Source organism: Hyperolius riggenbachi, chromosome 2, assembly GCF_040937935.1.
Source record: "Hyperolius riggenbachi isolate aHypRig1 chromosome 2, aHypRig1.pri, whole genome shotgun sequence".
Classification (NCBI taxonomy): domain Eukaryota; kingdom Metazoa; phylum Chordata; class Amphibia; order Anura; family Hyperoliidae; genus Hyperolius; species Hyperolius riggenbachi.
In genome coordinates, this window is record NC_090647.1 from 9,134,607 (window position 1) to 9,146,727 (window position 12,121).

At 48.3% G+C, this 12,121-nt stretch overlaps 1 protein-coding gene across 1 annotated transcript in view; it reads right to left on the reverse strand.

Annotated features, from left to right (window-relative positions):
* The window catches only part of CNGA4 (cyclic nucleotide gated channel subunit alpha 4), a 41,325-nt gene that overhangs the window by 16,450 nt on the left and 12,754 nt on the right, over positions 1-12,121 (reverse strand). Inside the window, exon 3 of the mRNA XM_068264016.1 lies at positions 2,737-3,732. Coding sequence (XP_068120117.1) covers positions 2,737-3,732 — 996 coding nt within the window. The remainder of the gene's footprint in view (positions 1-2,736; positions 3,733-12,121) is intronic.

Below are 12,121 nucleotides of genomic sequence, written 5' to 3' on the forward strand. Positions count from 1 at the left end.
CGGGCAGGACGGGGGTATTGGGCCTAGCGGTGGGGAGGGGCGTCGAATCCCCCCCCTCCCTCGCATGGGTCCCCCGATCTGCGCTCCCCTCCAGCTGTAAATAGTTCCGTAGCTGCCGGTAGTAAGAGGCACGGGCGGGGAGGACTCGCCTCTTCCGCGTTCCAGCGTGCGCTCCACTGACGTCACTTCCTGCCTCGCCGTCCACTTACAATACAGTGGGCGGCGTTGCAGGAAGTGACATCAGTGGAGCGCACGCTGAAACGCGGAAGAGGTGAGTCCTCCCCGCCTGTGCCTCTTACTATCGGCTGCTTCCTAGCTATTTACAGCTGGAGGGGAGCGCAGATCGGGGGACCCAGGCGAGGGAGGGGGGGGTCCGACGCCCCTCCCCACCGCTAGGCCCAATACCCCCATCCTGCCCGCTACCCCTCCGGCTCGGCGGCCACCCACGGGGGGGGGGGGGGGGGCAATTTTTTCTAAATTTGCCTCAGGCGGCAAAAAGTCTAGAGCCAGCCCTGGCTATGCACCCTCCTCTCCTCTCTGTCCCACTGGCATGGGCAGGAGACACCATTTCACTGTGCTCTCTGCAGCAAAGTGCAGGGGACCCCCCCCCCCCCCCACTTGGGAATAGGGCATTGCACTGACTTGGGACCCAGTGCAAAAGAAAGTCGGGACTTTCAGCTTTCTAATAATGGTTAGATCTGGCTAGGGGATCTAACAGAACTTTAACAAAAAGCTGCCAAACTTTTCAGGCGGGATAATATGTAAGTACCAATTTGTATTCAGAAATTTTTTGATTGTTCACTTTTGAAATGACCTATAAAGAGAACCTAAACCGAATGGGAAGAAATGTTTTATACATACCTGGGGCTTCCTCCAGCCCCCTCCAGACTCATTGTTCCCTTGCTGGCCTCCTGGATCTTCTCAAATTGGCCACAGAAAATCTTCAGGTCCGCGGCACACTGCCCATGTACAGCCCGGCTGCATGTGCACCCCCGTCGCCCTCCTGTGGCCGGGAGCGTACTGCACAAGCGCAGAACACTCCTGGCCACGCTAGCATGACGGAGTAGAAATGCGAAGTTCGGATCTTTTCAATGATCCGGATGATTCGAATCGGATCATTGAAAAGATCCGGATCTTTGATCCGAATCTCGGATCATTTTACAAGGGAAGCATTCGGGGGTGAAATGACTAGCAGGACAGGAGCAGTGTTGCCAACTCATCCCTTTAATTACTGACACATATGAATTATACAGGTTACGTGGCTAGGTAGATGCAGTAAAAGATACCCGAACTGACATGTGACGTAATGAGATAGACATGTGTATGTACAGTGCCTAGCACACAAATAACTAAGCTGTGTTCCTTTTTTTCTTTCTCTGCCTGAAAGAGTTAAATATCAGGTATGCAAGTGGCTGACTCACTCCTGACTCAGACAGGAAGTGACTACAGTGTAACCCTTACTGATAAGAAATTCCAACTATAAAACACTTTTCTAGCAGAAAATGGCTCTTGAAAGCAAGAAAGAGGTAAAAAAGGGGAATTTCTTATCAGTGAGGGTCACATTGTAGTCACTTCCTGTCTGAGTCAGGACCGAGTCAGCCACTTACATATCTGATATTTAACTCTTTCAGGCAGAGAAAGAAAAAAAGGAACACAGCATAGTCACTTGTGTGCTAGGCACTGCGCAAACACATATCTATCTCATCATGTCGCATGTCACTTCGGGTATCCTTTAAGGCACTGATTATGTGTAAGTAGTCCCAGAACCTGTATAACTTAGATGTTTCAGTAATTAAAGGGATGAGTTGGCAACACTGGACAGGAGAAGGGGAGGGGGGTGGACACACAGAGAAGGGGAGAAGATAGACAGAGGGCAGGGAGTGAACAGAGAAGGGAGGAGGGAAGAGCAGAGAGCAGAAATGTTTGTTTGCACACAATACCCACATGCTGCAATCCTATGCTTTACATATATTGCACCTATATGCTCATCTGTATACTCCCAACTCCCATTCCCCAAAGCATTCCCAGAAGTGAAGTACAGCTGTATAGAGCAGTGCAGGAGGATCATATTGCCCTGCAATCACAGTGCCTGCCCTGTCCTAGCCCAGCACGCTGCCTGTAACGTTACTGAGCTGTGCCAAAAGTTTCCAATGTGTTCACTGTGCACAACTACAGAACAGACAGCCTATAATGGGCAGCACATTGCAGCCAGTATGTGTGCTCTACACATATCTGGCAGTGGCACCCATGTCCCCTCTCTCTCATCTACCTGTCTCCCTGCAAGGCTGCCTCCCCTTCAACAGAGCGATCCATCTCTGCTCTGCTTCCAGGACCCCGCTGCCCGCTGAGAGGGGGGCAGGTCGCTCCTGGCCCCGCCCCCTTTGCGATCCGAATCACTCATTTTGATTATTCGGATGATTCGACTCACAAAATAGATTCGGATCAAAGATCCGAATCGTTCATGATCAGGACAACACTAAGACGGAGGAGCGAATGCCGGAGGAGCGCATGCGGCCGGACTGTGCTGTGCCTGCACCAACTGGAGGACTTATCGGGGCCAGTTGCAGAAGATCCAGAGGACAGAGGAGGGAGCGACAAGCCTGGAGGGGGCTGGAGGAAGCCCCAGTTATGTATACATTTCCCCACCTCAGATTAATTTGAAGGATAAGTACTGTCAGATCTTGCATGCTTTGTGGTAAAGTGAATGCTGCTCCTGCCACACAAGTCACTACCTACCTTTGATGTGCAGAATGCTGATTTCCCCAAAGTAGTTGCCGGCACCGAGGACCGCAAACTGCGTTACCCCATCATCGGCCACCACGGCCAGTTTCCCCTCCTTGATGATGTACATCTCCCGGCCGATGTCGCCCTTCTTGCACACGTATTCTCCGGGGCTGTAGACTTGCGCCTTGAGCTTCAGCACTAACTCCGCCAGCAGGCCCTTCTCGCAGTGCTGGAAGATCTGCACTTTGCTGAGGGTGGGCAGGTGGACGCTAACTGCTACCTCCACCCTCAAGTTCTCAGGCAGATGCGCCATAATCTGGTTCTCATTGGTCAGCTTTTTGTTGATCTGCAGGTGCTGATGCCAGGCAATAACTTTCTTCTTCAAGGTCCGGTTGACTTTGTACATCTTCATATAGAGCTTGACCTGGTCGTAGTCTGGATAGAAGGCCTTGTCGGCGCTGTTCACGTTGGAGATGACGGAGCTGATGCTCCCCAGGATGGTGGCGAATCCCAGAACGGCAATGAGGTAGTCCGCCGTCATAAACAGGAACTCTTCTTCCCTGACGGGGGTTGGAGTGTTGCCTATGGTGGTGAGGATGAGGGTAGAGAAGAAGAAGCAGTACAGATACTGGCGCTCCATCCGTCCAAAGTCGGGGTCAGAGGTGTTGGGATACACCCAGTTGTCCGTGCCAAGTCCAATGCTTCTGGACAGGGCAAAGAAGAGACAGCTGTTCCAGTGGATCACCACGTAAATGTATGCGATCAGCTTGCACATACGGAAAGCATTTGGATACTGGACACGGGTCTCCATGCGGTCAAATGACTCGAACAGCCGATGGGTCCGAAGGAAACGATTGACTCTGACAGCTGGCATGTGGATGCCGAACTTGTAGTAGAGGAAGTCGGTTGGCAGCACCGAGAGAAGATCCCAGCGGAATTTGGAGGAGGCCAGGTATCGGTAGGCGATCTGTTTTTTGTCTGTCACCAGGATGCCTTCCTTCAGGAACCCTGGAGAGAATTCAGATATGAAGACATCGTTAATTGTGAGGAAGAGTAGGTGGAATGCCGCAAATCATTTTCTTAAAGGGGATGTCTAATTATTTTATCGTTCATGAATTAACTATTACTACAAAAAAAAGTTCTTCTAAGTATTTTTGAATCAGGAGAATTATTAATTTAATATTACAAGTGAACAAGTCATCTTTGTTTCCAGCCTCATCTATTGGTCTGACTAGGAGCCTTGTAACTATTTGACAGTACTTAGAAAGGCCTGATTTTAGATATGAGAGCTCCAAAGAGAACCACATGGCCTGGTTACCAGTCACTGTGCCAAGGGAGCACCTTCACTTCATACACCTTGTTACATCATGCCTCTTCATACACCTTTCTGCTACATGGGATGCAACAGTTTGGGCAGCCTTGTTAATTGTCATGATTTTCCTGTATAAATCGATGGTTGTTAAGATAACATTTTTCAGTTAAATATATCATATAGGAGACAGAGGCAAACGCAGGGGGGGATTACAGCTGCCCAGAATCCCCCCTCAGGCCAGGGCAGTATCTATGGACAGGCAGAAGTTGAGACACCAGAATATCTGCAGGCATCCTGCAGCTCACAGCACTGCCCCTTTTCTTTCCCTACTGGCTACTGCATTTGACTTTGGATGTAGCAGCAGCACATGTACAGAGCATGGAGCAGCAGCGTGTGTACAGAGCATGGAGCAGCAGCGTGTGTACAGAGCATGAAGCAGCTGCGTGTGTACAGAGCATGGAGCAGCAGCGTGTGTACAGGGCATGGAGCAGCAGCGTGTGTACAGAGCATGGAGCAGCAGCGTGTGTACAGAGCATGGAGCAGCAGCGTGTACAAAGCATGGAGCAGCAGCTTGTGTACAGAGCATGGAGCAGCTGCGTGTGTACAGAGCATGGAGCAGCAGCGTGTGTACAGAGCATGGAGCAGCAGTGTGTGTACAGAGCATGGAGCAGCAATGTGTGTACAGAGCATGGAGCAGCAGCGTGCGTACAGAGCATGGAGCGGCAGCATGTGTGCAGAGCATGGAGCAGCAGTGTGTATACAGAGCATGGAGCAGCAGTGTGTATACAGAGCATGGAGCAGCAGTGTGTGTACAGAGCATGGAGCAGCGTGTGTACAGAGCATGGAGCAGCAGCGTGCGTACAGAGCATGGAGCAGCAATGTGTGTACAGAGCATGGAGCAGCAGCGTGCATGGAGCAGCAGCGTGTGTACAGAGCATGGAGCAGCAGTGTGTGTACAGAGCATGGAGCAGCAGCATGCGTACAGAGCATGGAGCAGCAGTGTGTGTACAGAGCATGGAGCAGCAGTGTGTATACAGAGCATGGAGCAGCAGTGTGTATACAGAGCATGGAGCAGCAGTGTGTGTACAGAGCATGGAGCAGCAGTGTGTGTACAGAGCATGGAGCAGCAGCGTGTGTACAGAGCATGGAGCGGCAGCATGTGTGCAGAGCATGGAGCAGCAGTGTGTGTACAGAGCATGGAGCAGCAGTGTGTATACAGAGCATGGAGCAGCAGTGTGTATACAGAGCATGGAGCAGCAGTGTGTGTACAGAGCATGGAGCAGCTCTGGGGAACTTAACAGAGTCAGGTATGAGCACAGCCCTGTGCCCTGCTGTATGAATGCTTCACTTTCCCCTTCATTAGCAATGTTGGCTGTCCTCATTATTATCTGTATCCAAACTGCTTCTGATCTATCCCGTTGTCGATCAGAAGCAGATCAGACATTTAGGAAATAATTGTCAGATGCTGTAAGTTGGATGGGAAATTGCATTGTGTGTACCCAGCATGATGTCCTACAATAATATTGTACTGCATTTTGTGTCTGAGGAAGACCATTCAGGAATCCCCACTTGAAAATCCTCGGTTTGCCCCTGGGAGACACATACAGTGATATTTGAGAAGTGAAATGAAGTTTATTGGATTTACAGAAAGTGCAATAATTGTTTAAATAAAATTAGGCAGGTACATAAATTTGGGCACCACAAAAAAGGAATGAAATCAATATTTAGCAGATCCTCCTTTTGCAGAAAATACAGCCTCTAAACGCTTCCTGCAGGTTCCAATGAGAGTCTGGATTCTGACTGAAGGTATTTTGGACCATTCCTCTTTACAAAACATCTCTAGTTCATTCAGGTTTGATGAATTCCGAGCATGGACAGTTCTCTTTAACTCACACCACAGATTTTCAATTATATTCAGGTCTGGGGACTGAGATGGCCATTCCAGAATATTATCAATATCATCCTCTGATTGAATGCCGTAGTGGATTTTGAGGAGTGTTTAGGGTCGTTGTCTAGTTGAAAGACCCAGCACCAGCAAAAACAATTATTGCGCACTTTAAGTAAATCAAATAAACGTCATTTCTCTTCTGAAATATAACTGTGTGTGTCTCCTATATGATATATTTACCTTACATTTTTTATCATAACAACCAATGATTTATAGAGGAAAATAATGACGATTAACAAGGTTGCCCAAACTTCCGCATCCCACTGTATTGCCTTACCATGTGTATCTCTGTCTCATCTTCATTCCCCTTGCTTCTCTATGCTATTCCTTCTCCTTTATACCAATTCTTACTCCATCTTACACGCTCATACTGCATCTTCTTACCCCTCATACTCCCTCCTGCACCTTCTTACCCCTCATACTCCTTCCTGCATCTTCTTACTCCCTCATACTCCCTCCTGCACCTTCTTACTCCCTCATACTCCTTCCTGCACGTTCTTACTCCCTCATACTCCCTCCTGCACCTTCTTACTCCCTCATACTCCGTCCTGCATCTTCTTACTCTCTCATACTCCTTCCTGCATCTTCTTATTCCCTCATACTACTTACTGCATCTTCTTACTCCCTCATACTCCTTCCTGCATCTTCTTACTCCCTCATACTCCTTCCTGCATCTTCTTACTCCCTCATACTCCTTCCTGCATCTCCTTACTCCCCCATACTCCTTCCTGCATCTCCTTACTCCCTCATACTCCTTTCTGCATCTTCTTACTCCCTCATACTCCATCCTGCATCTTCTTACTCCCTCATACTCCTTCCTGCATATTCTTACTCCCTCATACTCCTTCCTGCATGTTCTTACTCCCTCATACTCTTCCTGTATCTTCTTACTCCCTCATACTCCTTCCTGCATCTCCTTACTCTCTCATACTCCTCCCTGCATATTCTTATTCACTCATACTCCTTCCTGCATCTTCTTATTCCCTCATACTCCTTCCTGCATCTCCTTACTCCCTCATACTCCTTCCTGCATCTCCTTACTCCCTCATACTCCTTCCTGCATCTCCTTACTCCCTCATACTCCTTTCTGCATCTTCTTACTCCCTCATACTCCTTTCTGCATCTTCTTACTCCCTCATACTCCTTTCTGCATCTTCTTACTCCCTCATACTCCTTCCTGCATCTTCTTACTCCCTCATACTCCTTCCTGCATCTTCTTACTCTCTCATACTCCTACCTGCATCTCCTTACTCCCTCATACTCCTTCCTGCATCTTCTTACTCCCTCATACTCCTTCCTGCATCTTCTTACTCCCTCATACTCCTTCCTGCATCTTCTTACTCCCTCATACTAATTCGTGCATCTTCTTACTCCCTCATACTCCTTCCTGCATCTTCTTACACCCTCATACTCCATCCTGCATCTTTTTACTCCCTCATACTCCTTCCTGCATCTCCTTACTCCCTCATACTTCTTCCTGCATCTCCTTACTCCCTCATACTCCTTCCTGCATCTCCTTACTCCCTCATACTCCTTCCTGAATCCTCTTACTCCCTCATACTCCTTCCTGCATCTTCTTACTCCCTCATACTCCTTCCTGCATCTTCTTACTGCCTCATACTCCTTCCTGCATCTTCTTACTCCCTCATACTACTTCCTGCATCTTCTTACTCCCTCATATTCCTGCCTGCATCTTCTTACTCCCTCATACTCCTTCCTCCATCTCCTTACTCCCTCATACTCCTTCCTCCATCTTCTTACTCTCTCATACTCCCTCCTGCACCTTCTTACGACCTCATACTCCTTCCTGCATCCTCTTACTCCCTCATACTCCTTCCTGCATCTCCTTACTCCCTCATACTCCTTCCTGCATCTCCTTACTCCCTCATACTCCTGCCTGCATCTTCTTACTCCCTCATACTCCTTCCTGCATCTTTTTACTCCCTCATACTCCTGCCTGCATCTTCTTTCTCCCTCATACTCCTTCCTGCATCTCCTTATTCCCTCATACTCCCTCCTGCACCTTCTTACTCCCTCATACTCCTTCCTGCATCTTCTTACTCCCTCATACTCCTTCCTGCATCTTCTTACTCCCTCATACTCCTTCCTGCATCTTCTTACTCTCTCATACTCCTTCCTGCATCTCCTTACTCCCTCATACTCCTTCCTGCATCTTCTTACTCCCTCATACTCCTTCCTGCATCTTCTTACTGCCTCATACTCCTTCCTGCATCTCGTTACTCCCTCATACTCCTGCCTGCATCTTCTTACTCCCTCATACTCCTTCCTGCATCTTCTTACTCCCTCATACTCCTTCCTGCATCTCCTTACTCCCTCATACTCCTTCCTGCATCTTCTTACTCCCTCATACTCCTTCCTGCATCTTCTTACTCTCTCATACTCCTCCCTGCATCTCCTTACTCCCTCATACTCCTTCCTGCATCTTCTTACTCCCTCATACTCCTCCCTGCATCTTCTTACACTTTCATACTCCTTCCTGCATCTTCTTACTCCCTCATACTCCTTCCTGCATCTTCTTACTCCCTCATACTCCTCCCTGCATCTCCTTACTCCCTCATACTCCTTCCTGCATCTTCTTACTCCCTCATATTCCTTCCTGCATCTTCTTACTCCCTCATACTCCTTCCTGCATCTTCTTACTCCCTCATAATCCTTCCTGCATCTTCTTACTCCCTCATACTCCTTCCTGCATCTTCTTACTCCCTCATACTCCTTCCTGCATCTTCTTACTCCCTCATACTAATTCGTGCATCTTCTTACTCCCTCATACTCCTTCCTGCATCTTCTTACACCCTCATACTCCATCCTGCATCTTCTTACTCCCTCATACTCCTTCCTGCATCTTCTTACTCCCTCATACTCCATCCTGCATCTTCTTACTCCCTCATACTCCTTCCTGCATCTTCTTACACCCTCATACTCCTTCCTGCATCTTCTTACTCCCTCATACTCCTTCCTGCAACTCCTTACTCCCTCATACTCCTTCCTGCATCTTCTTACTCCCTCATACTCCTTCCTCCATCTTCTTACTCCCTCATACGCCTCCCTGCATCTCCTTACTCCCTCATACTCCTTCCTGCATCTTCTTACTCCCTCATACTCCCTCCTGCATCTCCTTATTCCCCCATACTCCCTCCTGCACCTTCTTACTCCCCCATACTCCTCCCAGCATCTCCTTACTCCCTCATACTCCTTCCTGCATTTTCTTACCCCCTCATACTCCTTCCTGCATCTTCTTATCCCCTCATACTCCTTCCTGCATATTCTTACTCCCTCATACTCCTTCCTGCACCTTCTTACTCCCTCATACTCCTTCCTGCACCTTCTTACTCCCTCATACTCCTTCCTGCATCTTCTTACTCCCTCATACTCCTTCCTGCATCTTCTTACTCCCTCATACTAATTTGTGCATCTTCTTACTCCCTCATATTCCTGCCTGCATCTTCTTACTCCCTCATACTCCTTCCTGCATCTTCTTACTCCCTCATACTTCTTCCTGCATCCTCTTACTCCCTCATACTCCTTCCTGCATCTTCTTACTCCCTCATACTCCTTCCTGCATCTTCTTACTCTCTCATACTCCTTCCTGCATCTCCTTACTCCCTCATACTCCTCCCTGCATCTTCTTATTCCCTCATACTCCTTCCTGCATCTTCTTACTCCCTCATACTCCTTCCTGCATCTTCTTATCCCCTCATACTCCTTCCTGCATCTTCTTACTCCCTCATACTCCTGCCTGCAACTTCTTACTCCCTCATACTCCTTCCTGCATCTTCTTACTCCCTCATACTCCTGCCTGCAACTTCTTACTCCCTCATACTCCTTCCTGCATCTCCTTACTCCCTCATACTCCTTCCTGCATCTTCTTACTCCCTCATACTCCATCCTGCATCTTCTTACTCCCTCATACTCCTTCCTGCATCTTCTTACTCCCTCATACTCCTTCCTGCAACTTCTTACTCCCTCATACTCCTTCCTGCATCTCCTTACTCCCTCATACTCCTTCCTGCATCTTCTTACTCCCTCATACTCCTTCCTGCATCTTCTTACTCCCTCATACTAATTTGTGCATCTTCTTACTCCCTCATACTCCTTCCTGCATCTTCTTACACCCTCATACTCCATCCTGCATCTTCTTACTCCCTCATACTCTTTCCTGCATCTTCTTACTCCCTCATACTCAATCCTGCATCTTCTTACTCCCTCATACTCCTTCCTGCATCTTCTTACTCCCTCATACTCCTTCCTGCATCTTCTTACTCCCTCATACTCCTTCCTGCATCTCCTTACTCCCTCATACTCCTTCCTGCATCTTCTTACTCCCTCATACTCCTTCCTGCATCTTCTTACTCCCTCATACTCCTTCCTGCATCTCCTTACTCCCCCATACGCCTCCCTGCATCTCCTTACTCCCTCATACTCCTTCCTGCATCTTCTTACTCCCTCATACTCCTTCCTGCATCTTCTTACTCCCTCATACTCCTTCCTGCATCTCCTTACTCCCTCATACTCCTTCCTGCATCTTCTTACTCCCTCATACTCCCTCCTGCATCTCCTTATTCCCCCATACTCCCTCCTGCACCTTCTTACTCCCCCATACTCCTCCCTGCATCTCCTTACTCCCTCATACTCCTTCCTGCGTTTTCTTACTCCCTCATACTCCTTCCTGCATCTTCTTATCCCCTCATACTCCTTCCTGCACCTTCTTACTCCCTCATACTCCTTCCTGCACCTTCTTACTCCCTCATACTCCTTCCTGCATATTCTTACTCCCTCATACTCCTTCCTCCATCTTCTTACTCCCTCATACTCCTTCCTGCATATTCTTACTCCCTCATACTCCTTCCTGCATCTCCTTACTCCCTCATACTCCTTCCTGCATCTCCTTACTCCCTCATACTCCTTCCTGCATTTTCTTACTCCCTCATACTCCTTCCTGCATCTTCTTACTCCCTCATACTCCTTCCTGCATCTTCTTATCCCCTCATACTCCTTCCTGCATATTCTTACTCCCTCATACTCCTTCCTGCACCTTCTTACTCCCTCATACTCCTTCCTGCACCTTCTTACTCCCTCATACTCCTTCCTGCATATTCTTACTCCCTCATACTCCTTCCTGCACCTTCTTACTCCCTCATACTCCTTCCTGTATCTTCTTACTCCCTCATACTCCTTCCTGCACCTTCTTACTCCCTCATACTCCTTCCTGTATCTTCTTACTCCCTCATACTCCTTCCTGCATCTTCTTACTCCCTCATACTCCTTCCTGCATCTCCTTACTCCCTGATACTCCTTCCTGCACCTTCTTACTCCCTCATACTCCTTCCTGCACCTTCTTACTCCCTCATACTCCTTCCTGCACCTTCTTACTCCCTCATACTCCTTCCTGCATATTCTTACTCCCTCATACTCCTTCCTGCACCTTCTTACTCCCTCATACTCCTTCCTGTATCTTCTTACTCCCTCATACTCCTTCCTGCACCTTCTTACTCCCTCATACTCCTTCCTGTATCTTCTTACTCCCTCATACTCCTTCCTGCATCTTCTTACTCCCTCATACTCCTTCCTGCATCTCCTTACTCCCTCATACTCCTTCCTGCACCTTCTTACTCCCTCATACTCCTTCCTGCACCTTCTTACTCCCTCATACTCCTTCCTGCATATTCCTACTCCCTCATACTCCTTCCTGCACCTTCTTACTCCCTCATACTCCTTCCTGCATCTCCTTACTCCCTCATACTCCTTCCTGCATCTTCTTACTCCCTCATACTCCTTCCTGCATTTTCTTACTCCCTCATACTTCTTCCTGCATCTTCTTATCCACTCATACTCCTTCCTGCACCTTCTTACTCCCTCATACTCCTTCCTGCATCTTCTTAATCCCTCATACTCCTTCCTGCATATTCTTACTCCCTCATACACCTTCCTGCATATTCTTACTCCCTCATACTCCTTCCTGTATCTTCTTACTCCCTCATACTCCTTTCTGCATCTCCTTACTCCCTCATACTCCTTCCTGCATCTTCTTACTCCCTCATACTCCTTCCTGTACCTTCTTACTCCCTCATACTCCTTCCTGCATATTCTTACTCCCTCATACTCCTCCCTGCATCTCC